This window comes from Phyllostomus hastatus, unplaced genomic scaffold (assembly GCF_019186645.2).
Source record: "Phyllostomus hastatus isolate PE091 unplaced genomic scaffold, TTU_PhHast_1.1 phas_contig_148, whole genome shotgun sequence".
Taxonomy (NCBI): Eukaryota; Metazoa; Chordata; class Mammalia; order Chiroptera; family Phyllostomidae; genus Phyllostomus; species Phyllostomus hastatus.
This window is the reverse complement of record NW_025333607.1, coordinates 4,831,814-4,859,066: the sequence shown is the minus strand read 5'-3', so window position 1 is coordinate 4,859,066 and position 27,253 is coordinate 4,831,814. Positions and strand designations below refer to the sequence as shown.

Genomic DNA, 27,253 nt, shown 5'->3' with positions numbered 1-27,253 from the left:
CCTGCCTTCGATGACCACGGACAACTCCGCGTGCCGGGAGACGGCAGTGCTGAATGCCGCGTCTCCGTGAACGGGAATCCTCTGTCGTGCTTTTGCCATCTCTGGCATTGACAAGCTTACTAGGGCTGTAAGTTGATATTTTTCAAAAGTTCGCTAAGAAATGCCATGTGATGCACCATATATTAGAAACCCTTTGGGACACGTATTATTTTTAGTTACCCTTTTGCATTTAATTTTTATTTTATTCAGGAGGTACCTGTGGCTTAAAACACCGAGTTGCAGGGCGTCCACAATGTCAAGAAAGCTGTATAATTTAACTGATTGGTCTTTTTAGGGATCAGCGAAGGCCCCGAGGCCCCCATGTGAGCTGCTGTTCCCTGACTCTGCAGCTGGCACTCCGGCTCCCACCCGAGAGTTCCCAGCGGCCACCCTCTGCCCGCGCCCCCCCGCTGACCCCTGCCAATCCCCGCTTCCCACCAGCAATGACTGACAGCTGCTTCTCTTCACCCCTCCCCCCACCTCCAGGTGTCCGGGTAGCACGGCTGTCTTGTTATTTCTGTACTCGTTTCCATTTCAGGTATTATTTGCTTACTTTCTAATATAAAAAACAAGACTAAGACCTCCGCGCACACACACACACACACACACACTCACACACACACACACTGCACCTCCCCCCTTCTTCCGTTATCGGTCGAACTATTACTCAGACCCTTACAAATACTGAGCGTGATTGACAGCTCAGCCATGCAGGTAAATGAGTTACGTTTCTGTTCTGATGGAACTGTTTGTTTTCCTACAGTGAATGCTCATCTCGTTCTTCACCTCCTCGCCTTCCCTAGCTGACGGCAAGGCTCCGGCTTCCCCATCTGGATGAGCCTACGGCCCGCCCACTTGCTGGATGCTAAGGCGGCACTGCTGCCTCGGCCTTGCCGGCTCTCTGTCCCTCCACAGAGCTTTGTGCAACTTGACCCTGGACTTCTGAGTGGTGTTTCAGAAGCAGGTGAAGGTAAGCCCAGAGTCCCATTGACCACCACCAACGACAGAAGCCTCCCAGGTTCCTTAGCTGACCATGTCAGAGAGACACCTGTAAGAGGAGGTGTCAGGCCAAGTGGCCTTCGTGCACCGGGGCAAATCAGCTGTGTCTTCTAACCCCTCTGAGCCTCCCCGGCGGGCCCTGCTACTCCTGACGCGCCCCAATTCCACTTCCCTTACAGCTGGAGAAAACCCGTTACCCTGGAACATCCGCTGATGCGACGCGCTCGAGGAGCAAGGCCAGGGCTGTCCTCACACCCACCTTCACGGCGCTGAAGCAGAGCACGTGCAGCATGGCGGCGACAGCGGCGCTCCGGGCCACGCTGGCGACGGCCGAGGTCATCCCCGTGACGGCTGCAACACAGACACCAACAACAGCCCCTTTTGAGCTGGCAGTCCTCGCTCGGGACCAGCCAGTGCGGTCGGGACGTGAGAGAAGGTTGTGGCGTTTTCCTTCAGACGGGGGGAGCCTGCCGAGGGGCCGAGACTGAGTCTGCGGGCAGCCACTGGGCCCTGGGTGACCATCGGGATGAGGAGGAGACTGACCGTTTCACTCAAAAACAAAGAAAACCTAACCGCCCCAGCTCTCGTTGGGGCCCGAGGCTACTCAGCCCTCGTCTGAAGTTCAGGTCCCTTTACGGGAAGAGAAGGACGCAGGGCTTACCAGAACCTCCGAAAAACAGCATGTCGATCTGCTCCAGAAGATAAATGCAGAAGGTGTCGATCTGCGGGAAGAGCCCAAGCAGGGAAATGGCAGGGAAGCAATACAAAAATACTGCAAGGGAACAGACGGAAGGGACTGTGAGTGCGCGGGCGAGGTCCCCGCTGTGTCCCCCCACACCGCCCACCGCGGCCCACCCAGCCCCACCAGGGGAGCCGGAGGGCAGTCTAGAGGCTGTGCTCCGGAGCTGCTCGGCGGCAGAGGCCCCGAGGAAAGGACGCCGACCGTCCCGGGACTGAGCAGAGGCCTCCAAGTGCCGATAGGGCAGATTGGCCTCCGGTGTGAAGAGTGGACGTGGACCGGAGGCGGATGAGGGTGGGAGAGCGCGGACTGGGGAAATGACAGGAACAAGCAAACCCCAAAGTTTGCAGAGAGGGGAGCTCTTCCTGCAGGGGAGGGGGTGCGACAATGAGATCGGGGAAAGGGGGGCCCTGGCTCTGTGCATCGCCCCTCTGGTACTCCAGCTGCTGAGTCCTAAACACTCTAAATGTCGCCTGCAGACTCAGGGTGCATCACGATTCCAGGCTGCCACAGGGGGGCTGGGAGACGGCAAGTAACTCACACACTGACAGTGGGACCCTGAGGGGCCTGCTTCCCAGGTGAGCCAGTCACCGGGGAGACGAAGGTGGCCCTGCCAGTCCCCGAGCCGTAGCATGCAACTGGATAAAATATCCACGCGCTGTATCTATCATTCAAAGCCTCACTGAGCTGAGCTGTGCTGTTTGAGGAAGTAAAATGCAACAGAGCTGCCTTTTACAGCAACTTCCCTACCATTTTCCCCTTCTGAGTTCTGTTTACAGAAGGTTTCACAGAATTACACGGAAACTGGCCTCAGTAATGCGATAATCCTTCTGTCTTCCTTGCCGTCTCAGTGTATCGTGTAGAATGCCAATGAAGTTTGACACCGGTGATCCTTAATACAACTGGGGAAACTTTATTGGAAACCCAGTATGTCCAAACACTGGAGCCCTGTCCCAACTCCACACATAAACCACAGCCAGCGGTGGGAGCAGGGAGGGAGGAGGGGAGGGGGGTGGTTCCAGCTATTGCTGAAAAATCAGAGATGCAAACTTTCCACAGTGGAATTGTGGAAACGAGAGATTTACGTCTGGTTCTCTTGCTGACAGCGGGTGGGAAGTAAGCACAGGACAAATCCCTCCACAATAAGCACTGAGGAACGGTTCCAGCTCCGTGTGAGAGTGACGCATGAGGGAATAGATGTCGTTATAACACACGGGCATTCGCTTGGGGCTGGGGTCACGCTCTGTCACACACGGTGACTGCACTGTGATGTTTTCTGCTTCAAGACTTGAGCTGCAGTCATGTGCCATGCACTCAACTGTTGGTCAAGAAAAGACGCATCGAGCCAGGGCGTGGAGTGAGCGAGCGGCGGTTGTCTGTGCAGAGCAGGGTGAGGTAGGTGTGCAGTTGTTCACATGGAAAGTGATGCACTGATTAATGAAGAATAACATAAGGATGAACTGTGTTCCGGTTACTCACAACGGTAAGCCTGCTTTTGCCCCACGCTGTGCACTGTAAAACCCACAGCGTCTGTGAATAATGCACTTCTCGATCAAAGGAGGCGGTGAGATACAAATATTGATCTGCCAGACATAACTGTATAAAACACAATTTCTTTTCTCAGTTTTGGGGAGTGGACCCGAGAGACGTAAAAGGAAAGATACAAGAAATAAAATTTTAATTATAGAACATGGTAGTTGTGAGCATCAAAATTTTAATCCGTATCATCTCAAGCTAACTGATGAGGTTTTCTTCTCATAACTGTGGGCCCGGGAACCCAGCAAGGAAGACGGGGCACCATGCCGACTCCTTCCTTCCCGGCCAGGAGCGGGGTGGAGGGCAACCAAGGACAGGAGTGTCTGCAAGACGGGACGGGGACGTCAGGTTCGACGGAACAGCGGAGCGAGGAGGATGCGCAGGGACAGCGAGTGAGGAGCGTGGGGCAGGGACGGGCACAGGAAGAAAGGGGCAGGGACGAGGCCCCTTCCCCGCCAGTGAAGGAGATGGGGACACTGAGGGAAGCGTTCTTCCGTGATTTCTTTTTCTCTCGTGGTCCCTCGTGTGTGTCAGAACCACCCCGTGCCCTTCTCCTTCGCCGTGAGGAAAATTCCGTACGTTTCCTTCCCGGGTACAGTGAAAGACCTTCGTAGTCAGTGCCTGTTTGCTCTGCTGCCTCGGAGACTGGGGCCTCTGGGCTGAGATTAGACCGCTTTCCACTTAAGTGACTTCAGCAAAAGCCTGGGAGGAATGAGATGGCATTGTAGCTTCGCTCTGGATGGTGAAGCCAGGAGGTCCTCTGAGTATCGTATTTCAAAGGGAGGGGCAAAGCTGTGCCCTGAGGCCCCTTGGGCTACCCTGGGTCCTGCAGGGGACAAAGGATCAGGGGTGTCCACCTAAGGGCAGAAGTGCTTGGGTACTAGAGATACTTGGGGTGACTTTGAATGGTTACACTGGTCCCAGCCAACAACTGGTGGCTCACAGCTCGCTGCAGGAAACACCAGAAACTGGTTTGGTCTCGGGCTGTCCAGCAGCGTCAGGGGTCACCAGGGGAGGCAACAACTTCCCTGACACGAGAAGGTGGGACAGCCATCAGCTGTCACCGGTGCGGCGCCCTGGAGGGTCCTTTGTCACATGGCCTTTGGGCTCCTTCCTGTATCTGAGAGTTTCCTGTTTTATGTTCAGCCTTACAACCACAGCCCCCCGCCCACAGTAATGCAGCTTCAGTAACGCAATCCTCGGAGGTAAGTGGAGGTTCGGAAACCGTTACTGGGAGGGTGCGCCGCTCCGCACGCTGAGACCTCCCACGCCCGTGTCGTGTGTAAAGGCTTGCTTTCTGGGCTCAGCGTTGGTGTCATCAGATAGTCCACACGCAGCTGGGCCACATCGCAGACACGCAGTGTATTCATTCACATCAGCTCCGTGGGCGTGGCTTTCACTGCCATGTTGCTTTAATTCTGCACGTGCTCACCCCAGAGCTGCGAGTGCAGTAATGCATATTATTATTCACATTCAGCAAAAGCAACGAGCAAGTTATGGTATTTCCATGTATACATTTTTCTGGAAAACAAACGGAACCATACCAGAAGTTGCTGCATTTTTGCTGATTACTGGGGAAAATGAGAAGTAAGGGAGACATGAGGGACAGTTACAGACCCTCTCGGCCGTATGCAGAGAAGAAAAGTCTTTGGTCACAGGAAGAATTGCCAGCAACCCCAGGGCCTTTTTTATTTTTCCTTTGGGAAAAGAGAACGAAATCATGTGAGCAATTTCCAGTGTCATTTTCCAGTTGTCCTGGGAAGGCTGCTTTTCCCGCACGTGAACCGCAGCACGACAGCTGTGATCCAGGCCCCCCCACCCCAGTTCTGCCTCTGGCCTGAATGTTCCCGACTGGGGGTCCCTCCTCTAACACCCGGAGCTCTGACCTGGGCACCCGGCGGCCGCCACCCCCCCTCCACACTTTCGTCAGGTTCCGGTTCTGTCCACACAGCCTGGACCCCCTCTGTGGGGGCTTCCTGGCGCCTCTCACCCCGTCATTTTCCTCCTGCCATCCTCATCGAATCCTTCCCTGCTTTCAGTCCCATTGCCTGCCATATTTCTTACAGAGAACGTTCTACACCCATGATATGCTGAACAGTTCCCAGTACTGTGCTGCCTTGAATACTATATCACGCCCATACTTTTTCCTGTAGTTCTTGGATCTCAGTGCGGTCTCAGCAGGCTGCCGGTGCTGAGCAGACGCCAAGGGCGGCATGGGTGACAGAGGATCAGGAACCCACAGGGAAGGAAGGGTGCGAGGTGGGGGCCGGCAGCTCTGTGCACTTCAACTCCGACCCCTTCACTGTGACTGAGCTCAGCAGCAGGGCGGGTGAGCCAACTTGGGAGAAGGTAAAAGTGATCCGAAGTCTTTCCTGGTGTGTGTGTGTCTGTCTGTCTGTTCCAACCAATAGAACTTCAACCCCTACCCTAACCCTAACCTTAACCCTAACCCTAAGAATCCTCCGTTGGGGCACAAACAGGAGGCTACTGATTGATGTTTCTCTCTCTCTCTCTCCCCCTTTTCTTCTCCCTCTAAAATAAAAAACCATATATCCTCGGGTGAGGATTAAATAAATGAAATGTAAAAACAGTGAAAAGTATCAGTCCAGGTACAAGGAAATATTCTTTGCCAGGAAGGGGGCACTGCCTGGGAATCTAATCTCGGGGACAGTTCCCGCATTTTCCAACACGTTTCTGTTTCCTGCTGGAGCTCGGAGATTCTCTGAAACCTGGCGCCTAACCCTCTGGTACTGAGAACTGCTCTGCTCCTTACCCGACGTGATAGCGAGGTGCTGAGGACGCAGACAGAGGTGGGGTTGGGTGGGCTGGGTAAAAGGGGGGTAACTATTTTGCCACCAACACAGCAAGAACGGGGAGCCGGAACTTGGGAAGGAGAGGCGGAGGGTGGAGCGTGCAGCACCGTTTTCCCGGAGCAGGACCTCAGAGAGAACTTACACCACATCCGGGCCTTCCTATCCCGGGGTGGGGGGGCGGTGTGCAGGGAGCTGCCATGGGGGTTGGGGAAGACGGACACGGGCCCTACAGCTCTCCCAGTCTCCTCTGGGCGAGATGTCCAGCGGGCAGGCACCGGGCGCAGGGGCCAGTCCCTGCGGGAGCTGCCCTGCATCTGCTCTGTTGGTCCGAGCGATCCCCGTCAGCGTGTGTGTAACTCTCAGGCTGGGGCACAAACAGGGCTTTCTGGCTGTCATCGGAAGACCCCCAGAGCTGCGGGCCAACAGTGAGCAGCCTCTTTGCAAACCAGCGACAGGGACAGCTGAGCCCTGGTGCCAGGCACTGCTCCATGCGTTCAAATGTCCTAACTCACCTACAACTGGCGCCACCCCCTGAAGCGGGTGCTGTTTTCGTCCTCTCGTGACAGCTGCATTTTGCTCTAGGTCACGCAGCCAGTTCGGCGGCAGGGCTGGAGCACAGCCAGCCAGCCCCTCTGGCGCGAGAACGGGCTCTAACTGTTCGCGTGTACGGGGCCCTCGTGTGAACGGAGCACTTCCCATCCAACTCGGCCTTGTGGCCAGCCAAGCGCAGCAGTGGAAGGCTGGGTGCCCAGCCTGTCCAGGGGTCTACCTGGACTGAGAACACGCCCACTCAGGTGTTACTGAGTGTCCATCCCCGGTGGGTGGGGCCGTGGCTGCCACCCAGAGGCACCCCACCCTGGGGAGCCCCGCTGATGCCCCTCAGCAGCTGGTTTTCAGAGGTCATGGCGCTGGGACTTCCTGCTCACGGATGTCAAAGCCCTTTAGGATAATCCCGGACTCGATGCCCCGTGGCTCCGGTGCCCAGACGTCTCCTGACGCTGGGCAAGTGGAGGGAAATGCGCGTCTCTCCGGCAGCACCCAAGCAGGGCAGTCTCTCTAGTCAGGGATTCAGGGGACAGCGTGAGGACAGAGCCCCTCTCCCCGACGCTCCCGCCCAGGTGTCCCGGAGGAACTCACCTATCAGGAGGTCCCTGGCCGACTGCAGCGACCCCGCGGAGAAGAGCTGCAGGCCATACACGGCGCGCGTGGCCGGGCGCCGGGCTGCGGCCCCCGCGTCCAGAAGCAGAATAAGGCCGCAGAGCACACAGAAGTAGACTGGTCTGCTGTATGTGATGATTTGGTTGTGTCCCTAGAAAACAAACACAGTCTCTGAATGGCACCTTTTTTTTTCCTTTGGTTAATGACAAAATCCTCTTAGCCAATAATTCACACCATATAAAACAGCTTATAGCATAAAACTCATTCTTTCCCCTTCCCTACTATAATTCATACACACGAAATACCAGGAAAAGAAAAGAAACTGATGATTATTCCGTCAAATAAGAATGAGAATATCAAACTCTCAGACTCAACACATTGACCTGAAATTTTCACTACCATCTTTGGGTACGATCTAGATCTAGTTCAATGCTTCCCCCGCGGCGAAGCTCCCACCTGCATTGTTCATTTCACGCACGAACCTAATTTAAACCGTTATTTGCTCCACAAGGTCTAAATCGAGCTTCACTGTTAGTAACAAATAGAATTACACCCCGGCTGGTGTGGCTCAGGGGATTGAGTGCAAACCTGCAAACCAAAGGATCGCCGGTTCGATTCCCAGTCAGGACACACGCCTTGGGTTTTGGGCCAGGTCCCCAGTAGGGGGTGTGCATGAGAGGCAACCACACGTTGATGTTTCTCTCCCCCTCTTTCTCCTTCCCTTTCCTTGTTTCTAAGAATAAATAAGTAAATAAATCTTTTTTAAATTCTTTTTTTTTAGATTTTATTTATTTATTTTTAGAGAGGGAAGGGAGGGAGAAAGAGAGACAGAGAGAAAGAGAGAGAGAAACATCAATGTGCGGTTGCCTCTCACGCACACCCCCTACTGGGGACCTGGCCTACAACCCAGGCATGTGCCCTGACTGAGAATTGAACCTGCGATGCTTTGGTTCACAGCCCGCACTCAATCCACTGAGCTACGCCAGCCAGGGCTCATAAATAAATCTTTAAAAAAAAGAAACAGAATTGTAAGTTGCGAGCTTCCTTTTCCTCATGGCTTTCAAAGCAAGACTACACAGGTGCCAGTTAGGACCGCAGAGGTCACAGGAGATGTCCTTGAGTGCCATGGTGAAATAACACCATTTTAAAAACTGGCTATTTATATACTTTCCTCTGAGGAGGCCCCAAAACTTAACACCTCTTATCTTAGTCCTCAAAATATTGTCAGAAGTAGAAACAGTTTTTATTTTTCTTCTCGGAAGGACAGAAAAGTGAGGAAGGTGGAGGGATTAGCCGAAGCTCACACGTGCCTGGCGGACGGATACAGACGAGGGTGTGGTGAAGACAGAGGGGAGGGGGCAGGGACAGGGTGGAGGTGGGCACGGGGGTGGGGTGGAAAGCAGGACATCTGTAATAGTGTCAACAATAAAGTTACAACACAGATACAATGTCAGCTTCCGGGAGGGGCGGAGCCAATGAGGAACTTCCATCTCACAAATTGTTGCATAGTACACAAGATTAAAAAAAAATATATATGTGAATCTGGGGGAGAATGTCGTTTGCATCCAGGAACTACTTTGGGCATAAAAAAGTAGAGATGAAGTGATACGGTTTCAGATGCGAGTGTTCAGTCACCGCCTTGAATACATTTAGAAAGGCAATTTAAACCGCCATCGCCTCTGTAACAGAAACAGCCCCGTCCGGGGACCGTCTTTGCACAGGAAGGAAACAGGCCGTCCGTGGGGGCTGGCGACGCTCGGCCCCGACTCCGGGCTCCGTCTTTAAGGAATATCCACACTCGTATGAAATTTCCTCCTGGATCCAACTAGGCCATAGGTTAATGGTATGGGAATACTTTCTCTGCATTAAAAAAAAAAAGGAAACTAAAGCCCAAGTGAAATTTTAATGCATTTCTTATCAAGCGAGTAGCAGAGTAAGTGGGCTGCTCCAGAGAGCCACTCAGAAGACAAACGCACAAGCACGTGAGACCCTTCTTCAAATCGATGCAGTTTCAAAACCATAAAACTGAAGAGCTACCCCCTGCTTGTCCCGATTCTTCCTTTCACCAAAAGGTTAAAGATGGGCTTTCTAGGAGCTGACAGTCTTTGGCCTCAGACAAGTTTTAGACATCGTCCTGGATCTGCCAAGCCACACTATTTATTGGGTGTGAGAACGCTCCCCTCGCGCTTGTAATTCATGAGACAAAACCTAAGGCTCCCCGAGAAAGACCTGCCCTCGCCACACTCGCGCCCCCTCTCCCTTCCCGCACACACGCCGGGTCCCCGGACAATTCTGAGAGTATCGCCCATGCACGCACGTGAGTCTCCTTTATCTGCCCGGGCCCCTACGGACGCCTGTGAATGACATTCCCTGCTCTCCAGCTCTCTCCTTCGCAGGAGAAGCAATCAGCCAAAGCCCCCAGGACCGGTTTATTTTTCAATAGAAAAATTCCACTCGCTCCTCCTGGTGAAGTCTGATCATAATCTTTTTTTAAAAATCCCCACCTGAGGATGTTTATTGGTCTTAGAGAGAAAGGAAGGAAAGGACAGAGAAGGACAGACACCGAGGAGGGAGAGAGAAACATCGATTGGCTGCCTCCTGTATGGGCCCCAACCAGGGATTGAACCCACAACCTAGGTATGTGCCCTGACCGGGAATCGAAGCCACAGCATTTTGGTGTACCGCACGATGCTCCAACCAACTGAACGACCAATCACAATCTTTTAAAACTTCCCTATTTCCCATCTGTTTTTAACCTTAAAGGACACTGGGGAGCACCACCGACTGCAGCTGAGGGGACCTCACCAGGCGACACGAACAATGTTGCAGTCCAGGCTGGGGGAGGTGAGAGAATCTATGTGAACCTCCCAGGACCCCCTGTGGAGATCGGGGGGGGGGGCCTGTGGCGGAGGGGCCAGGCCCTTCTCATCATGAGACAGTGGGCTGGTGAAATGCTTCCAGTTTGTTAAGAAAATAAATAAATAAACAACAGGTTTTTATTATCGGGAGGCCAGGTGCCTGCAGTGCAGCCGGGCCTCAGCGGTGATGCTGGGTGTTGTCCACGCCCGGCCACACCTCCCCACCCGTGTCAGGTGGCCTCCCCCCTTTCTCAGTGCACAGGGCACCCAAGAGCTGCCTGACACCGAGCGAGTGTGCACACGTCGCGGCCAGCCCGTCACGGGTCTGGCTGTTTTGAATGGGGCTGGGATATGAAACAGCTCACACAGCCTCGCCCGAGTTCTGCCTTCTTCAAATGGATTCGCACGCCTAATCCTCAATACACGTTAAGGACAACATACTATGGTTCTCATTTTGTCGAGAGTAAACTGAGGCACGAGGGTGAAGAAATCTGCCCACAGACAGAAGGCATGGGAAGGCAGTGACCGAGGTTCTGCCGTTGTTAACGGTAGACATGCAGCACGTGAACGTTAACAGGCTCCCTGGGACGGCTCACGCTTTGAAGAATGCTTTTTCTGAGCCAAGCAAATGCACAACTAAACAGGTAAGTACAGTTTGACTTTCCAGACCCACTAAAACTAAGTCGATCGCCTTATTTCCAGCACCGAGGGCCGAGAAAGTATTTTATGTCAGTTGTGCTCATTCTTCCGACACACACTGCCTTCCTCGGGGGGTCAAGGCCAACACTGACAGTGGGAAGTCACGCACAGGGCATTCGCCCTCCGTGTGATGTGATGAGAAGGCCCCTGACCCGGCATCTTCCTCCCCGGGACCCACACCCCAGTCTGATCACGCCGTCGTCGGGAAAGTCCCAGTGCAGGGACAGTCTCCAGAATCCCTGCCCGGTACTCTTCACAACTGTCAAGGTCACCGAAAACCAGGAAAAACTCAGAAACGGCCAAGTCGAGCCCAAGGAGGTCGTGTGGCGTCCTGGGTGGGATCCTGGAACAGAACAGCATGAGGTAAAACTAAGGAAATCGGAGTGAAATAGGCCTTCACTTAACAATCTCGACCATGTGGGCTCACGGGCTGCAGCGAACGGAGCATGCTGGTGTGAGAGGCCGCCACGGGGGGAAGGTGGGCTGGGCTCGGGTACCCGGGAGCCCTCCATCCTGTCTCCCTGCCGCTCTGCAAACCCAAAGCCATTCCAGAATGAAACGTCAGCTCACGAAGTCCATTCCCAGTGATTCTTGCATGACCTGAGGTGGTGGCAGGCGTACCGCAGCCCCAGTCCCACAGAGGGGAAACGGATAACCACGCAGAGGGAAGGAGGGAGGGATGGGGACACGCCAGAGGATGTGGTGTATTCCAGGACCCGCGGGGGGCAAAGCACACACTGTCCAAGCCGCTCTTGGAGGTCCCCCCGAGGTCGTGACTGTTAGCCACGTCTCGTTCGGTCTGCTGGCATCCTGTCTTGTTATCTCCTCTTGCAGGGATGAAAGCCCTGACAGCCAGGGAAGGAACCTGCCCAAGATCCTGGAGCTGGTGCGAGGCAGGATTCTAGTGCTGACACCTGCGTGCTTCCCATAAGGCCCCGCCCCCCGTGTTTATCCTTGGGCTCCAGGCTGGCCTCCGCGGGCACCGCCTGGGGCATTAGTGCAGATTCCCAGGTGCCGGCCCAGCACACACACAGACTCTTGAGGTCTTGTGCACGCTCGGGGCACGCCCCCACTCCGGCTCCCTGCTGGGTGTCCCAGGTCTCTGCTGCCTCGCAGACACCCCCCTACATCTTGCCTTTGGGGTCTTGCTGGGTGGTTACTGCTGGTTCGACCTGTGTGTGAACCCACGTGAACCAAGCACAGCCTCCCGGCCCCAGACTGCTCGTCCGTCTCGGACCCCCAGGTTGCTTCCGGAACCCACACAGCGCTTGGTTTTCTCTCTACACTCAGATGCATTTCTTTCCGGCTCAGGGTCCCTCATACCATATCCGTTAGCCTGTCGTTATTAATTGTGCATTGATACTGGAAATAGTGTTACAATTTTTACGTTTATTGTGTTATTTTCTGGTTTCAACAACTGGCTCAGAATTTGCCACCTCTATGCTCCTGGACGGAAACAAAGCAGAAAAGTCCGTCAAGTTCTCTAAGAGCAAGAGTCGCCTGATTTATTAGTACCCCTCCCCTCAAACGTGCAAAGTAACGTCTCTGAGAAGCACTTTGGTCCCCCGACAGCCGCTGACGCCTGACGACACGGCACCAGGCTGGCGAGGGCGGTGGGCTTGAGCATCATCGTCTCTGCCCAGACCCAGCTCTCTCTCCACCATCGCCTTCTGGAGCTGCTCTCACCCGTGCACCAGGCATGGTACCCCCGCCTCCTGACAGCGTGCGTGACCCCGCCTCCTGACAGCATGCGTGACTCCGTCCGGGCTGCTAGGGGAAACATTGTGTGGCTGCCACGCATGCCCTCCTCCCTCTCCAGAGCTGTCTGAGAAGTGCCAGCGCGGGCCAGGGACTCACTCGGGTAGAGGTCTGTGCAGGGGGCCCCACGATGCCCTTGTTACAGAGAACAACAAAGGGGGGGGCCTGGGACGATATACTATTACTGAAAGAAGCCCCCAGGTCCGTTATGTCCGCCACCAGAGGAAACACGTCTCTCAATGCCAGAGATTCGTGAAAAGGAAAGGAAATGTTTATTTAATGCTATACAAACTTAAAGTAGTGACCTAATGTCTTCATCAAAAATCCTAAAGTCCCTTAAAACACCCACAGACACAGTCCTTCCTTCCTTCCCCCTTTGCCCAGTCCAGAGTACTGTATCTCAGGAAAGGAAATAGAAGTCCATGGCTCAGGCAGTCCTCTGGTTCTTCCCAGTTAGTACTCCATCTCGACTGGGAGACCTCCCTGGGTTCCTGGCACCTTTAGCTGAGTCGCCGGGATCTCTGCTAAAACTGGGTGGTGGTTCCCCCTTCTAAAGCTATGGAGGTCCCCACTCTGGCAAAGGCACGTGGTCCTCTCTCCCAGGGCCACGGGAGTCCCCACTCAGCCAAAACCGCGTGCTTCTCCCTCCAATGGCTGCCATGTCTGGGTTTTAAATCCCCATGCTAATCTTCCTCTGCAGCCCCATTTCCGACTCCTCCTATAATCAGCCTCACATGCCAGAACTCTGCTGTCCTTTCCAGCTTTTCTGGTTGCCATTGTGGGTCTGGGCAGGTGTGACCCCATGTCATAGAGCCAATCTTCTCTGAGCTCCCACGCAGGCGCTGTAACTCAGGAGACCTGCCCCCCAGTCCCATCTTGGGGGGGAGATCCCTTTCCACCCCCCTGGCCTAGAGCATGGCCATACCTATTTAGCATATCTAAGTGACCAGCCAAAGGCTATAGGTACCTTAAATGACCATGCCATGGATTAGCTGCAAAGCTGCCCTGCATGTTCTTGCTCTATGTGCCCCTTCCCCCAACTCACACCTGTGGGGGAAGGGGTGAAGACATCTTAGAATCTCCTGGACACCTTGAGTTCTGGACCCCATTTCAAATGCCCGTTTGGGATCCCCTCTTGGCTGCACCCTGTAACACCCTGAGCACCGTCACAGGCTGACGAGGGCCCCCAACACAGTGAGAGAGGTTGTCTCCTACAGTCTCACGACCGCATGCTTGCGGCCTGACCTACTCTCTAGGCACCAGGGTGACAGAGACACTCCAAGGCCCGAGCGTGCGGTGCCACTGGGTCCTGCCAACGGACGTGCCAAACCCACAGGCGATGCAGCTGCCCTCAACCCCCGGCTTGACTGGCGTTCTCTGACTTCTCCTGGGAACGCACGTGGGACATGGACGTTTCTAGCGTCCGCCCCTCCCCCAGTCGCCCAGAACACACTGACGCTGAGGTGCCTGGCTGGCTCGGGAGGACATGGGTCCCGGGGGCGCTTGAGCAACACCTTCCGCAGCCGCCATCGCTCCTGGCAGCGCCGAGCCCAGATTTCGGCGATAATCACAACAATACATCTCGGCACCCTAATTACACCGCTCCCGCTCGCCCTGACGGTCGGATTCTGGGATAAAGATGAGGGATCGTCTGCAAACCAGTTATGGGAACTGAGGAGTTTAACAAGGCAGCAGCCTGTGCCATGTGATCATCCAATTATAAGCTTTTCTTAATTACCACGAACTAAACAGGAGCCAGGACAGATTTACAAGCAGTCCTAAATCCCGACATGAATTTTTAAAAAGCACAATTGAGGGAAGATCCAGCCTTCTTTCACTGGGAGTGTTTGCGGGGTGGGGGGGGCCCACAGGACCTCCCACAACAAAGGGAAGGAAGGGGGCTCCTCAAAGAGCTGGGGAGCCAAGCAGGCAGAGGTTGCAGCGCAAAGGCACGTGGCCAGGTGCCCGGTGGGGGCAGTGCGGGAGCCTGTCCCCCAGCACCGCACCCCGCAGGGCGAGGAGCGGCCGCGTCAGTGGAAATGGGGTGGGCTTCGGAACTCACAGGAGAACGTCAGAGCGCCCCAGATCGGCGCTGCTGAGCCCGGAGTCTCAGCTACAAAGCGGCCCAGGTGTGCGGATAACAGGTAGCGACACACTGAAGTGTGAAACGGGAAGGGGATGTTCAAGGAAGGACTGGCGCCTTCGTCACCGATGTGACCAACAACGACAGCTGTCGTTTATGAAGCCATTTCTACGTGCCAGGTGCGGCTTTAAGTCCGAGATGCGGGTTACTCGGGCCCCACAGGGATGCGGGGGCGTGGGGAAGGCCCCTCTCGCTCAGGGTCCAGCATTCCACGGAGGGCCCTGGAGACGGAGGCAGGCGCCGTGAGGGCGGAGTCTGCAGCCTTGCCCACCGGGCTGCACAGTCTTCCCACCACAAGTCCAGAGGGACAGAAAAGACCCTCCACAGGCTCTCCTCGCCCCGCCCCACACATCCCCCAGGGTCGTCCACACCAGGCTCTCAGGTCCAGCCTGAACTTGCCCACCAGGCGCTGACATTTCTACTTAATGTTGCTATATATATTCTCTCTCTGTGTGTGTATATATATATATATATATATATAGGTACATATTTTGCCCTTTGAGCAGACTCTGGCCATTCCCCCCTCTGCAACAAAGCCGACAAGATCAGCGACGTGTCTGCCTAGATACTCACGTGGATCGGCGAGGCGGGGTCAGGCTGGACGCTCTAGAACACAAACCAGAAGCCTGGGTCATCATCTCGTGGTTTCAAGGACACACTAGTGACGGAAAGCATTAGGGGCGGCCTTGCCTTTAGCAGGGAGTACTGGCAGCTGGCCATGACCAGGCAGAAGAGGAGCACCCACAGGTCTCTGCAGAAGCCTCGGCTCAGCGTCACGAAGCCCAGCAGGGACACCAGGACGACGAGCGAGACCGCCAGCACGTTCTCCTTGACGTCTTCGGTTCTGGGCGACACACACACACACACACACACACACACACACACACACACACACACAGAGGCAGTGAAGGCTGTGCGTCTGCCTGCGGAGAGAACCCTGCACGCTCCCTGGCAGACAGACAGACAGGGACAGCCGAGCAGTTACGGTCGTAAGCCTTTGTCTTCGGTGACAGGCTTCTGAGGTCTCTCTCTGTCTTTCCTTCCTCCCGTGCTTTACGCGCAAAATCTTAACCCCAGATTCCTGTCACTGAGGAAAACGCAATGTAATCCCATGGGGCCTCCTTGGCCACTTCCACTGCAGTGGGTGTCCTGGGAGAAGGCAGTTAACTCTTGCATCCAGCACAGTGAGATGCATCTCAGGTACAGCGTCGCTGGCTCCTTTAAACGGGGGAGGGCACGTGAACACCTGGGTCACGCCGATTTTGGTTTCTACACACACTCTCCCCGGCCGGGCCCAGGCCCAGGCCCAGTTTCCGGAGCCGGAAGAACTGGGGCCAGAAGGCTGCCGGTGCAGCAGCCTGACGTGGGGGTGTCATGGCCACAGTCTCACTGTCTAGTTTTCTTCCAGGGACTCAGAAATGGAGGGGTGGGTCGAGAACAGGACTCATCAGGGGTGGGGTACTGTCAGAGGGTGTGCAGGCGGACCAGTGAGGGGGTGTTGGGGTGTGGGCACGAGGGGGCAGAGGGCTGGATCACAGAGCCCAAGTAGGCAGGTGGCCACGGGACAGGTGGGGCTGCAGGGCGCGAGAAGGTGGGTGAGTCCAAGTGCTACAGGTGGTTCGGGGTCACCTGAGGGCGCTGCGGGGCCCGGGGGGATGCGCAGAGGCCGGGATCCTGCTCTCAGGGGCGGGAGGTGTCTGCGGGAGGACAAGAGGCAGGAGGCGCTGTGGGAGCGAATGGGTGGGACAGAGTGAGCAATGGCAGCGTGGACCACAGGTCAGGAGTGTGAACCACAGGTCAGGGACGTGGACGGGCCGTTCACAAGAATTCACCGTAGTTCTGTATCTATTACTGTACAAATTCCTAAATGTTTATTGATTTTAGAGAAAGAGGGAGGGAGAGAGAGAAACAGCAATGTGAGAGAGAAACTTTAACTGGTTGCCTCCCATAGGTGCCCCAACCAGGGATCGAACCTGCAACCTTCTGGTGTACAGGTACAGGGACGATGCTTCCAACCCACTGAGCCACACCGGCTAAGGCCTCACCGAGTTTTGCCCATGTACCATTAACCTCGCCCAGCGAGTGAGATCATTTACAGACAGGGCAATCGGCGACTTCATGCTTGGAATGCGGGCACTCCTGAACATTTTCCAAAATTAATAAACTTAATTTTTTAGTGCAGTTTTAGATTCACAGCAAAATTAAAGAGCAAGTGCAAAAAGGTTTCCAGATATCTTTTCCCCAACACACACCATCTTCCCCACCATCAGAATCAGCTACTCCAAATCTCAATAACTCCTTCTTGAAACAAAAAAAAAATTAGTATTTCAAAACCTGCCTCATCTAATGGAATGTATTGTGTGGGACTATTTTAGTTAAGTACGAAACGTTTGTCTTAAGTGTGTGTCCCACGGGTGACATAGGGCTGTTAGAAAAGCCATTGTAACCCCATTCCTTGACTGGTGGGTCCTGGAATTTACTGCTGTAATTTTGCACGGCTATAGTTTTTAGTGCGTGATCACACGTGGAAGATGCCGCAATGACAAGGAGTCACTGGGGGACCACTGCCAGCGAGGCAGGCAGGCGGCCAGCCTCCCCCGCCCCAGGGGCTGGCACGGCACTGCGGAGCAGAGTCTGCTGATGACAGCGTCAGCAGCAGCGTCTTCCAGTGTTCAAGGCAGCGAACCAGTCAGAACTAGACAGCCCTGTCCTTTGTCTCTCTCGAGGCGGGGGGGCAGCAGAAAGCCCCCTACCCTGTCACCGTCACACCTTAACCAACCTGAGGCTCCCTCCACCCTTCCCGCTCAGGAAGCACGTCCCCAACCCGGCGACAGGCTCTCTGATTCTAGAGAGAGAGGAAGGGAGGGAGAGCGGGAGGGAGGGAAGCACTGATGGGTCCTCTCCCACACACCCCGACCGGGGCCCGAACCCACCACCTGGGTATGTGCCCAGACCAGGGATCGAACCCACAACCTTTCGGTGTACAGGAGGAGGCTCCAACCCAATTGGCTGTCCAGCTAGGGCATCCAACCCACAGCATTTTATCTTGAGGAACATGGTAAGGGGTGAGGAGGCACAAAAGGGTTTAAAGAGGAGAAGACCGCTCCACTCTGTGCGTGTCAGACAGGAGCGGGGACAGAACCAGCGCTGACGGAGGGCAGAGGTACAGGTCTCTCCATTTCTTGTTCCCGCCGGTGAGGATCTCACTCCCACTCCGGGTGGGCGGCGCCTCGGCAGTCGCCCTTAAACGCTCCCTCCCCCGCCCACAGCCCCGCCCACAGCCCCGCCCCCACTGCGTTCTCCATCCCGCACCCAAGGCTCGCGGACTTACCGATCCAGCAGCGCCAGCAAGGCGAGGCGATCGTACCAGACTTTAATCCACTTGCCGGGGAAGATGATGAACTTGTAGAACTGCTCTCGGTTAAATTTCCCCGGTGCGGAAGAACACGACGAGTCCTCCAGCTCCCGGGTCCGAGGCTGTCGGACACCAACAGACAGAACAGAGGAGGGTCTTACACCGACCCCGCGCTGCCGCAAACGCGCCTCGCGATTCAGGAGTAGGAAAAGCAGACGCACGAACCTACGCATCTCACGAACATGGGTTCTCGGAGACCAGGGTGCTCGCTGATGGATGAGAGGGCTCGCCCTTACCAGCACACCCCACTTCCATCCCATCACACCACTAACACTGCACACACCCCCTGTCAAAACACTAGTTAATTACGGCCAAACACTACAGGGAAGAGAACTCTTAGGGACGATCAGAAGTCCACAAAAGATCTTAAGTGACTTCCTTTGTGAAAGACATGTTATTTAATGTAACATTAAAATACACATTCAAGTTTTACTGAGAGTGGAAAGATTTTTATTGCCAACGTGCAGGCTGCTGCTGAGGCCTGATATTGGAAAAACTGGAGTATTTATAGAAGAAAACTCTAAACCAGCAAAACAGGGAGAGGTGGGGAATGTCAGGCCCAGGTTTAAAATGTGTTAACCCCAAGCCTGCCTGCGACTGGCTCTGCCCCAGTGGAGGCCTCGCTGGCTGAGCTGACCTGTCTGACAAACGCTCCACAAGTGACCTGGAAGCCGGACACGAGGCTGGGACAGGAAGTAAGGAGAACCCGGTGGGCTGGGTGCCCGGCACCCTGCTGCCTATGTGACCACACCCTGGAGGCGTCCTAGCCACGGCCACGCAGGCTCCCAGCCACGGACAGCAGGGCAGGCCCAGCAGGCCGGGCCCAGCGCTGCGCTTCCTGAAGGAGAGCTGGCCCCACGCCTGGGGCGCCCTGGGGACTGCTGAGTGCAGGGGTCCAGAGGATGGAGAGGAGGAAGGGGCACGAGAGAGGGAGAAAGTCCAACTTACCTCTTCTGACACCTGACACCATATTGTACAAAACTGAAGTACAACAGTTAAATAGCTTGTTATGACATTTTCAGAGGTTATACCTGCAATTAAGTATCAATTAATATGTACCTCACTTATTCATTATCAATGAGGAATAATTTCATATTGCTCAATTTCTCATGACACCAGAGACTACCCTCTTTAAACCCAATGTGTTCAATGTTGACCGCTGTCATGCCCTCTTCCAAAAGCGGGCTGTGCAACCCGGCCACAGGCGCAGTGCAGCGAGCCGCCCATCGGGCCCAGGAGGCTCTGCGTCCCTCCTGAGAGCCGGGGACTCCAGGCTTCCTCTGCCCCCTGGGTAGCACCGGGCGCCGTGCGTTTTAAAAGCACACACTCCTCTCAAATACTGAGTCGACACAAACGCATGCCTCTGAAATGTGTGAGGTGTAAGAACGCCGACTCAGTGAACACCTGGGTGGCTGTCACCCGGTACAAGGAAGACAGTGTCGCCCTCAGGAGAGCACGGAGCACCCTGCGGGCCATTCCTCTGCTGTCCTCTCCCTCCTCCTTCCGAGGCCCCAGCTGCCCTCGGTCTGCGTCCGTCACTCCCTCCTTCCCTTCGCTGTCACCGTGCTTCCACCCAAAGCTTCTGTATTATTCAGTTTTACGCTTTTGAACTTCACCGACTTTTGAAGTCATACCGTGCGTGTCCTTTAAACACTTGCTTTTTGCTTCTTTTCCTCCACTCCACGTTATGTTCCGGAGACTCATACATGCTGTTTTGTAGCTGTAAAATCCACTTTCGTGGTTGTATGATAGTCCATCCACTTTCATGGCTGTATAATATTCTATTACATAGATATGCCATCCTACTGTTGAATATTTAGGGGCATCTTGCCTTTTCTTTTCCTTCTTCTTTTATTTATTTTGCTATCACGTGGCTATGAACATTCCTGAACATGTCTCCTGGCACACAGGTGCAAGAATTTCTTCAGGACAAGACACCCGCAGAGGGAACTGCTGGGAATGCAAGCGTCCCGCTGCACCAGAGGTTCAACTTCACGAGGAAACAAACTGTTTGGCTTTTCCAGGAAAGGCACACACTTGCCCCAGATGGAATTGCTGGGTATGGAAATGTCTAATTTATTCGAAAACACTTTAGAAAAATAAGTTTTCCGAAGTGCTTCTGTCAGCTCACATGCTCACCGAGAGTGTGGAAGAGCCGCGTGGCTCCCCGGCCTCCCCGGCATCCGGCAGTGCCGGTGATTTTAATGTCTGCTGACCTGGTCAGTATGAAGGGATAGGTCAGTTTTATTCTAGTTTGCATTTCCTGCATTATTAATGAAGGTGAGCATCTTAGTCCAATTTTCCTTTTTCTGCATGAAATCATTTGTCCTTTTCTCTCTCGGGTCCCTGTTTGTCTTTCCTCGGTTTCCATGTGAGAATGTGTGTGCACACACATGCCTGCGTAGGTACACACATATGTGGGTGTGCAAGTGTGCCTCTGTGTGCATGTCTGTGGATACACACATATGTGTACATGTATGACCAAAACCTTTAGCGACATGAATTATAGATATTTTACCAGTTTATGTCTTATCTTTTTCACTTTTATGCTGTTACTGATAAACAGACATTCTTAATTTAAATGACATGTACTGTAATTCATCCACTTTTCCTATAAAGTAAAAATTTTTGCACTTTTTTACGCTTTGTTTATCCAATGCCTTTCTACCCCACAATCTTAAAGGTATTTCATTTTATCATCTCTCTTAAAGTTCTATAGTTTGGCCTTTTATATTTATGAGCCTACCAGGGCATTTGTACATTTTCTTCCCCATTGAAACAATTGCTGTCCCGCTACGATCTGTCAACATGTCCACCCTCCCCTCCCCGGGTCGCCAGAACGGCACCGCCTTCCTCTTGTCCTTCACGCTCTTGGTGGCATGTGCTGCCCTCCCCCTCCTTCTCTCCTTCTGGTAATCCTGATGCGGACACCACGCGGCCCTTCTCACCCTGGCTTGGTGCTTCCCCGCCCCACCTCCTTTTCTGTTTCCTCTGTCTCTCTGTGCCACAGCTCAGTCACTCCGAAAGGGGTGGTGACGGGAGGTGCTGTGACTCTGGGTGGCGGGAACACGGTGCAATATACAGATCACACACCACAGAAATGTGCACTTCAAACCCACATGATCTTATTAACAACCAACGTCACGCCATATACTTAATAATTTTTGAAAAGCATAAAAATTACTTTTTAAAAGAATATATTCCTTAAATTTTATTCACCCGGCCAGTGGGAGAAAACTTACTTGACTTTTGACCTACAGCCAAATTGCTTCTCAAAAAGGCTATACTAACTTTCAGTGTCATAAAGGTCATATTCATATGTACTTTTCAAACAAGTGTCAAAACTGTCGTGTTTAATATACTATTGATTAATAAAAATAAAATAAAAAAAATAAACGAGTAGTTTCTCCTGCTCTCACTGCAGGTTTAGCAGGTCTCTACTCTCACGTGCCAAGTTTCTTGTTAAATTCTTCAAAGTTTTATTCTCATTATTTTACCTTTTATGTGTGGCATTTGGTGCTTTTTCAGATCTTCTGGGTCATTATACGGCCTTTTGTGTCTTACTTACATTTTCAATCTCTTATCTCCTTGCGCATGAGACACGCTTGAGCCCTATTCTGAGTCGGGTCGGTACGATTCCTAGACACAGCGAGGGTGCCTCTGCTTTCTGTCGGCTCTGCTGGCCATGACTCGTGGGCGCTTCTTCTCCAGGGCGTTTGAGAAGTTCCGCTTACGCACGTTTTCCTTGGCTCTTTATTAGCATGAATTCTCTGAGCACAATGTTAAAGCTTTGTCGCTCCACATCAAAACGCACTTTCGCTTTCTGCCAGGAACTTGGAGGCGACTCCGTCCCGGTGGCGTTTCAGGCTGCATTCTTCCTCTGAGGTGTGTGGCCCATCCCTGCCTCGTACGTAAGGGCTGCAAACCCACGTGGTGGTCAGAGGGTCTGAGGAGGGACTTCTGCCCCTTACCCGACACAGAGGTGGAGGCGGGCGGCCCTCCGTGCAGGGCCCTGTGTGGGTGGGGCTGGAGAAGGCAGGGAGTGCTCAGCTGACCCTGACAGCAGGGTGCTGCTCCTCGGGGTCCCAGATGACGCGCTGCACTTCCTACATTGTGCTTTGCCCCCTGTCCTAACAGAAAAAGAAGGGGACAACCCTCCTGGGGCCCTCCCCTCTTAGAGAGCTGCTACGCAATGCACACGGTTTTCCCTGTACTGGGGGAAACACAAGTTTCTCATAAAAACCCACATTCCACAGGGCCCCCCACACACCATGGCTTGTGGGGGAAACAAGCAGGGGCCTCTGAGGTGGGGGCTGGGCCCAGGGGAATGCATGGAGGTCCAGGAAAGATCGGGGGGCCCAAGGACGCTGGAGAAGAAGAGGCTGCAGAATGCCTGGTCCCCAGAGCAGGGGGCTGATGCAGGGTCTGCAGCTGCCACCACTGCACACCGAGTGGGCAGGAGCAACCACCCCCTGTGGGCGCCACGCAGCACCTGGGGACCAGGCTGGCCCCATGCTTGGCCACGAGGAGGCACCCTCCCACCTCCCCCACCTGTCCCTGAAAACCAGGACAGGCAGGTGAGACCGAATACAAGGAAAGGAAGAAATAGCCCTAAAAGCGGACTCTTTGAATTAACCGAATGCTTTTTCCCACCGAAACCCTTCCCGCCCGAAAGGGCTGCCTTACGCCTCAGTGGCGCTCTGAAGTCCAGCCCACCTCCCCGACCCCCCGAGTCAGCGGGAGTCAGGACTCCGAGCAACATGCGGCCCCTTAGACGAGAACACGCCATTTCCCCCTCGCATGGGACCAATCACCGACACGCTGGGCTATCGAGCATACTTTGGGAAGTTCTGGTTAAGCAACGGTAAAAACAGATTAAAACTCTTTTATTTCTTCATGAATAAGACTCTGTAGAGAAATCAGACATTGCCAGGAGGAAGGCAAACACACCTACAAAGAACTTGAACGAGCTGGACAGCATCCCACTGTGACCCTCCTCCCCAGGCGGTGACAACTGAAACCCACCTTCCCCCGGGGCCCAGCCCCTGTCCCTTCTGAGGAGCCTGCCCACGCTCCGTCTGCAAAGCCCCAGGGCTGACTGAGTCTGCCGCTCTGCGCGCATGTCTGGGCGTGTCTCGCCGCCCACGTTGTTACCCTTTGTTTCGGGTTCTTGCTCTGCCTCTCCCTGAGTCTCATTAGAGGTGTACCAAGCGAAGCAACATTAGCAAGTTCTCTCCCCTTGTTGATAACGTCATGTCATTTCCTCCAAGAACAAAGTGTCTCTGATTGCTTAATAGAGAAGGCCATATTAAATTAATAAAAATCCAGATCGTTTCTGAACCACCGGGGACAAAAAATCAGCATCCTAACCAAGTGCTGTGGGATTTGTACACCCGGCAAGCCAAGACCGATGTCAAGGACCCCCTCACGCATTTGGAAGGGCAAGTGAGACAGTGGCCAGCCTGTCAGCACCCACAGAAGGGGACCTGCTCCCTAAATGGCTTCTGTTTGTGTCCCTTCAGGGGACCACCGTGAAGCGAGGTATCCACAGCCCAGGGCCGTCACAGGCAGGGCGGGCCCCGACTAACGCTGTTGGGCGACCCAACCTGCAGGCGGGGCCAAGAGCCCGGCTTCCGGAACGCTCACACGCGGCGACGCTGGCACGCACCCGTGGGCTCTCCGGCTGGGTCCTCCGCGCCACCATGAGCAGCAGCTGCTGCTGGAGTGCGCTGACCGCGGGGTCCCCAGAGGAAGGGTCCGGGCTCCCAGAAGTGGTGGTGCTGGAGGAGCTGAGCTGTATGTCCCTGGGGATGGGCGAGACAGAAGCTCTGGTCACCTGGCAGTACGGAAGGCGTCTGCTTACTAGACACAGCACGGGGGCCGTGGGGATCCCCAGCACAGGCGGGGAGAAGCAGGTCGGCGTTGGGAATGGTGTGGGCAGGGCTAGCATCTGGCAGGACTGGTCCAGTCCTTTAGGCTGTGGGGGGCGCATGAGCCATGGGGTGGGCAGGTAGATGTCTGGTGTTCTAGCGGTGACAACCTGAATGTTCTGTATCTCTCATGGATGGGGCGGGGGCAGCAACACTTTCCAGCCCTGTACTTTGTGAAGACGATGACCAATGGGGTGGGTGATCCCCATAACACCCATCAGGAAGAAACAGTGATCATCCAACACCTCTGCTACCTCCTCCGACCCCCAACACCCCCCACAGGTCCTCCCCAAACCCCACCCCATCCCAGCCCAAAGCCAAGGAAGTGCCCATCAGGTAAAATAAACGCCTCTGGTAACTGAAGAGGAGGACCTCACTACCTTGGTTATGATCTACATGGAAATAGACGTATTGTCTTTAATCACCTACAGATTGACCGGACTTACACCCTGGAAGGGTTTGGAAGGGTTAACAGAACCCTTCGAGCAAGCTCAGGCCTGGCACTTCCCTCTGACCCAGAGAGCAAAGTGACGACACATTCTCCACCTGCTTTTCGAGTACTGCCAGTGACTCTGTGGGGACAAGAGTGCCTGCCTACCCTCCAGTCACTTCTAACAGAACCCCTGCTAACATAACTGCCTTGTCCTCCGTCACCTAGGACTGCATGCTTCAGAAGGGACGCTAGGTCCCTCCCGCATGCCAGGGGTACATCCTGGTCTGTCCTCTCCCACGAAGGGAAGTCCGTTCACCTGGCCGGCTGGGAGCAGGCGGCAGTCCGCTGGGGAGAAGGGAGCTTGTGGGCAAGTGTTTCTACTTCTTGAATGGTGACACGGTTAAGAGACTCTCTCTCTCTCCTGGCCTTTAGACGTGATGTGAGTTAGAAGCACTCGGAGCCACAGCAGCCACACTATCATCATGAGGCTGAGGACAGAAGCCCCGAGCGGAGAGATGGAGAGAAACGGGTTTCCTGGTGACCAGCCAACCCTGCGCTGCCCACACCTCGGGCCTCCCTGTGTTCTGTCTGATACGGCTCACCCTGCCGTCGTTTTTAATGCTGTGGATCTGTGTCTTGTCTCACTCGCGGCCCGCGCCACCTCAGAAGCACAGACGCTGCGCCAGAGTCGTGACCTTCTGACTTCTAATCTCACATTCCATTCCAAGTCTCTCACCAGCTCTGGGGTCTTGCTTGTTCCAAACCGCCTGCTGCTGTGTTCATAAACATGCAAACATTGTTCCACAGGAAGCACGTTTGCACCAGGTCGGTTTCTCTGCATAGTGAAGGACCCTACGGTTCGGACACAGTGCATGAGGATCTGAGGACACGCGCGGTGAGGGCCTCCTGGTAAAAAGGACCTTCCAGGAAACGTCACGTGTTAGAATCAGGGTGTGAGAGATGGGCCAGGGGGGTGAAGTGCACGGAGCTGGAAAACGCAAAGGGCCCCTTCGTTATTTCAAAGATTGTTCCGTAAGCAGCACCTCTGCTTCTGGTTTGCGTTCGCAGTGAATGTGTGTTGGGGCCGAGAGAAGACAGGCCTGGGAGGCAGCGCTCACTCAGACGCCTCCACTTTGCAGAGAAACCGCCGAGGACGGTGATTCTCTCATTTCACAGTGAAACACAATAGGATTCAAAGTGCCTTGTTAATACAAATGTGGAGTAATCTGAAACGCAGCAAAGGCCAGAAACGCACTAAAACCAAGGGATTAACCTGACTTCACTGTGGGTGATGACTGCAAATAGGCCAGTGTGGGGGAGGAAAAGGTTTGTGCCGCTGGGAGGAAACACTAGAAGGTCTAGAGCGCCCTCTAGTGCCAACCGCGATAAACTAAGACTGGGCTGTAGGGCAGCACCCAGCCCTCCTGCAGGGCCCTCCTGCCGGGAACCAGGACGGGACAGGCCCTGACACTGTGGCTTAAAGTTTGCATCTCGCTCGGCCTGTTCCCGATCGCAAAATAACAATAAGTAACATGACTTCCTTATGCAAGCCATCGAGCGATCCTCTGCCGAGGCCTCGGGTTTGGTTTTCCTGACAAACTCTTTCGGAAGAGTTCCAGAATTACACACAACGGGGCTGGAACGGCTGGAGCTTCCGCTCTCCCACTCACTACCCCAGACTCTGAGCCTGCTGCTCTCCTACCTCCAACCGTCCTCCGGGAAACAGGGGGACGCCTCCCCCACGGGCCTTGTTGTGAGAAGTAAATCAGGCCCGGGCATCAACCCCAAACGGTATAGCAGAGATACGGGCACGTGACCACCGTGTCTGAACGTGCCATTTCCCCCTATTCATGCAGGACCTGATTTTGCTTATTCTCGTCGTAAACAGCAGTGGGACCCCTGTGCTTTTCACACGGTGGCACATGGACTCTAATTGTTTCTATCGGCAGGAACGGGGAAGAGAAAGAGTGTTTTGCCCTTGGTTCGCACCCAATCCTCTTCATTTTTATCACGACAGGCGGAAGCGGCACATCGAGCTCCCTCTCAGCCAGCGGCCTTCACGGGAGCGAGCCCTTAGACAAGGCGGGAAGACCTTAAGAAAGATCCTCCTCTGAGCTGCACGACACGCGTGCCCTCCTCAGAAAGCCTGTAGTCCTGTGGCGGTGGGCCTGCTGTTTGGCTGGGAGGGGACAGACCTACAGGACGCGCTGCTTGGCGGACAGAACCACCCCTGACTTAGATCTTCTCTGGGGCCCCGGTGTTGGAGCTGGGCCCTGAGCACCAGCCTGCCACGCAAGAACCAAAGAGGCTGTGAGGTGCCGGCAGACCCACGGTGCACGCGAGGCTTCCCACCGATGGGTGGACACCGCCTCTCCATCTCCTTCCAGCTGCATCTCTCTCCCACTGCCTGCCGCTTATTCCCCCTGTTTAGCTTTGGACTGTGAGCTGCACAGTCACCTGAAAAGTCTCTGTATTTCTCACTGAAGCCCAAAGACTTCCCCCATGTTAATAAATATGCAATGTGACTGTGCTAAGTTGCAAGAGACGTTTGCTCCCTTAGAGTAGCAATGGAATGGAAATATGCAAACCTGCATTAACTGCCCTCGGAAACATGTCCGAGCCATGCTGCCCATCTGGTCCTGATTAGCCTGTGCTCTGGTTAGTCTCTGCAGACTAGTTTGGTTTAGGGTTATAGCAGAGATAAATTGGTTTAAACTAGATTGAGCTCAGAGC

At 54.4% G+C, this 27,253-nt stretch overlaps 1 protein-coding gene across 1 annotated transcript in view; it reads right to left on the bottom strand.

The window, feature by feature from the left end:
- Window positions 1–27,253, bottom strand: part of PCNX2 (pecanex 2) — a 205,288-nt gene that overhangs the window by 138,236 nt on the left and 39,799 nt on the right. The window contains exons 9-15 of the mRNA XM_045817984.1: window positions 23,826–23,961; window positions 18,074–18,219; window positions 15,433–15,586; window positions 15,316–15,348; window positions 7,264–7,435; window positions 1,700–1,810; window positions 1,298–1,389 (exon numbers count right to left, since the gene is read on the bottom strand). Of these exons, the coding sequence (XP_045673940.1) occupies window positions 1,298–1,389; window positions 1,700–1,810; window positions 7,264–7,435; window positions 15,316–15,348; window positions 15,433–15,586; window positions 18,074–18,219; window positions 23,826–23,961 (844 nt within the window). The remainder of the gene's footprint in view (window positions 1–1,297; window positions 1,390–1,699; window positions 1,811–7,263; window positions 7,436–15,315; window positions 15,349–15,432; window positions 15,587–18,073; window positions 18,220–23,825; window positions 23,962–27,253) is intronic.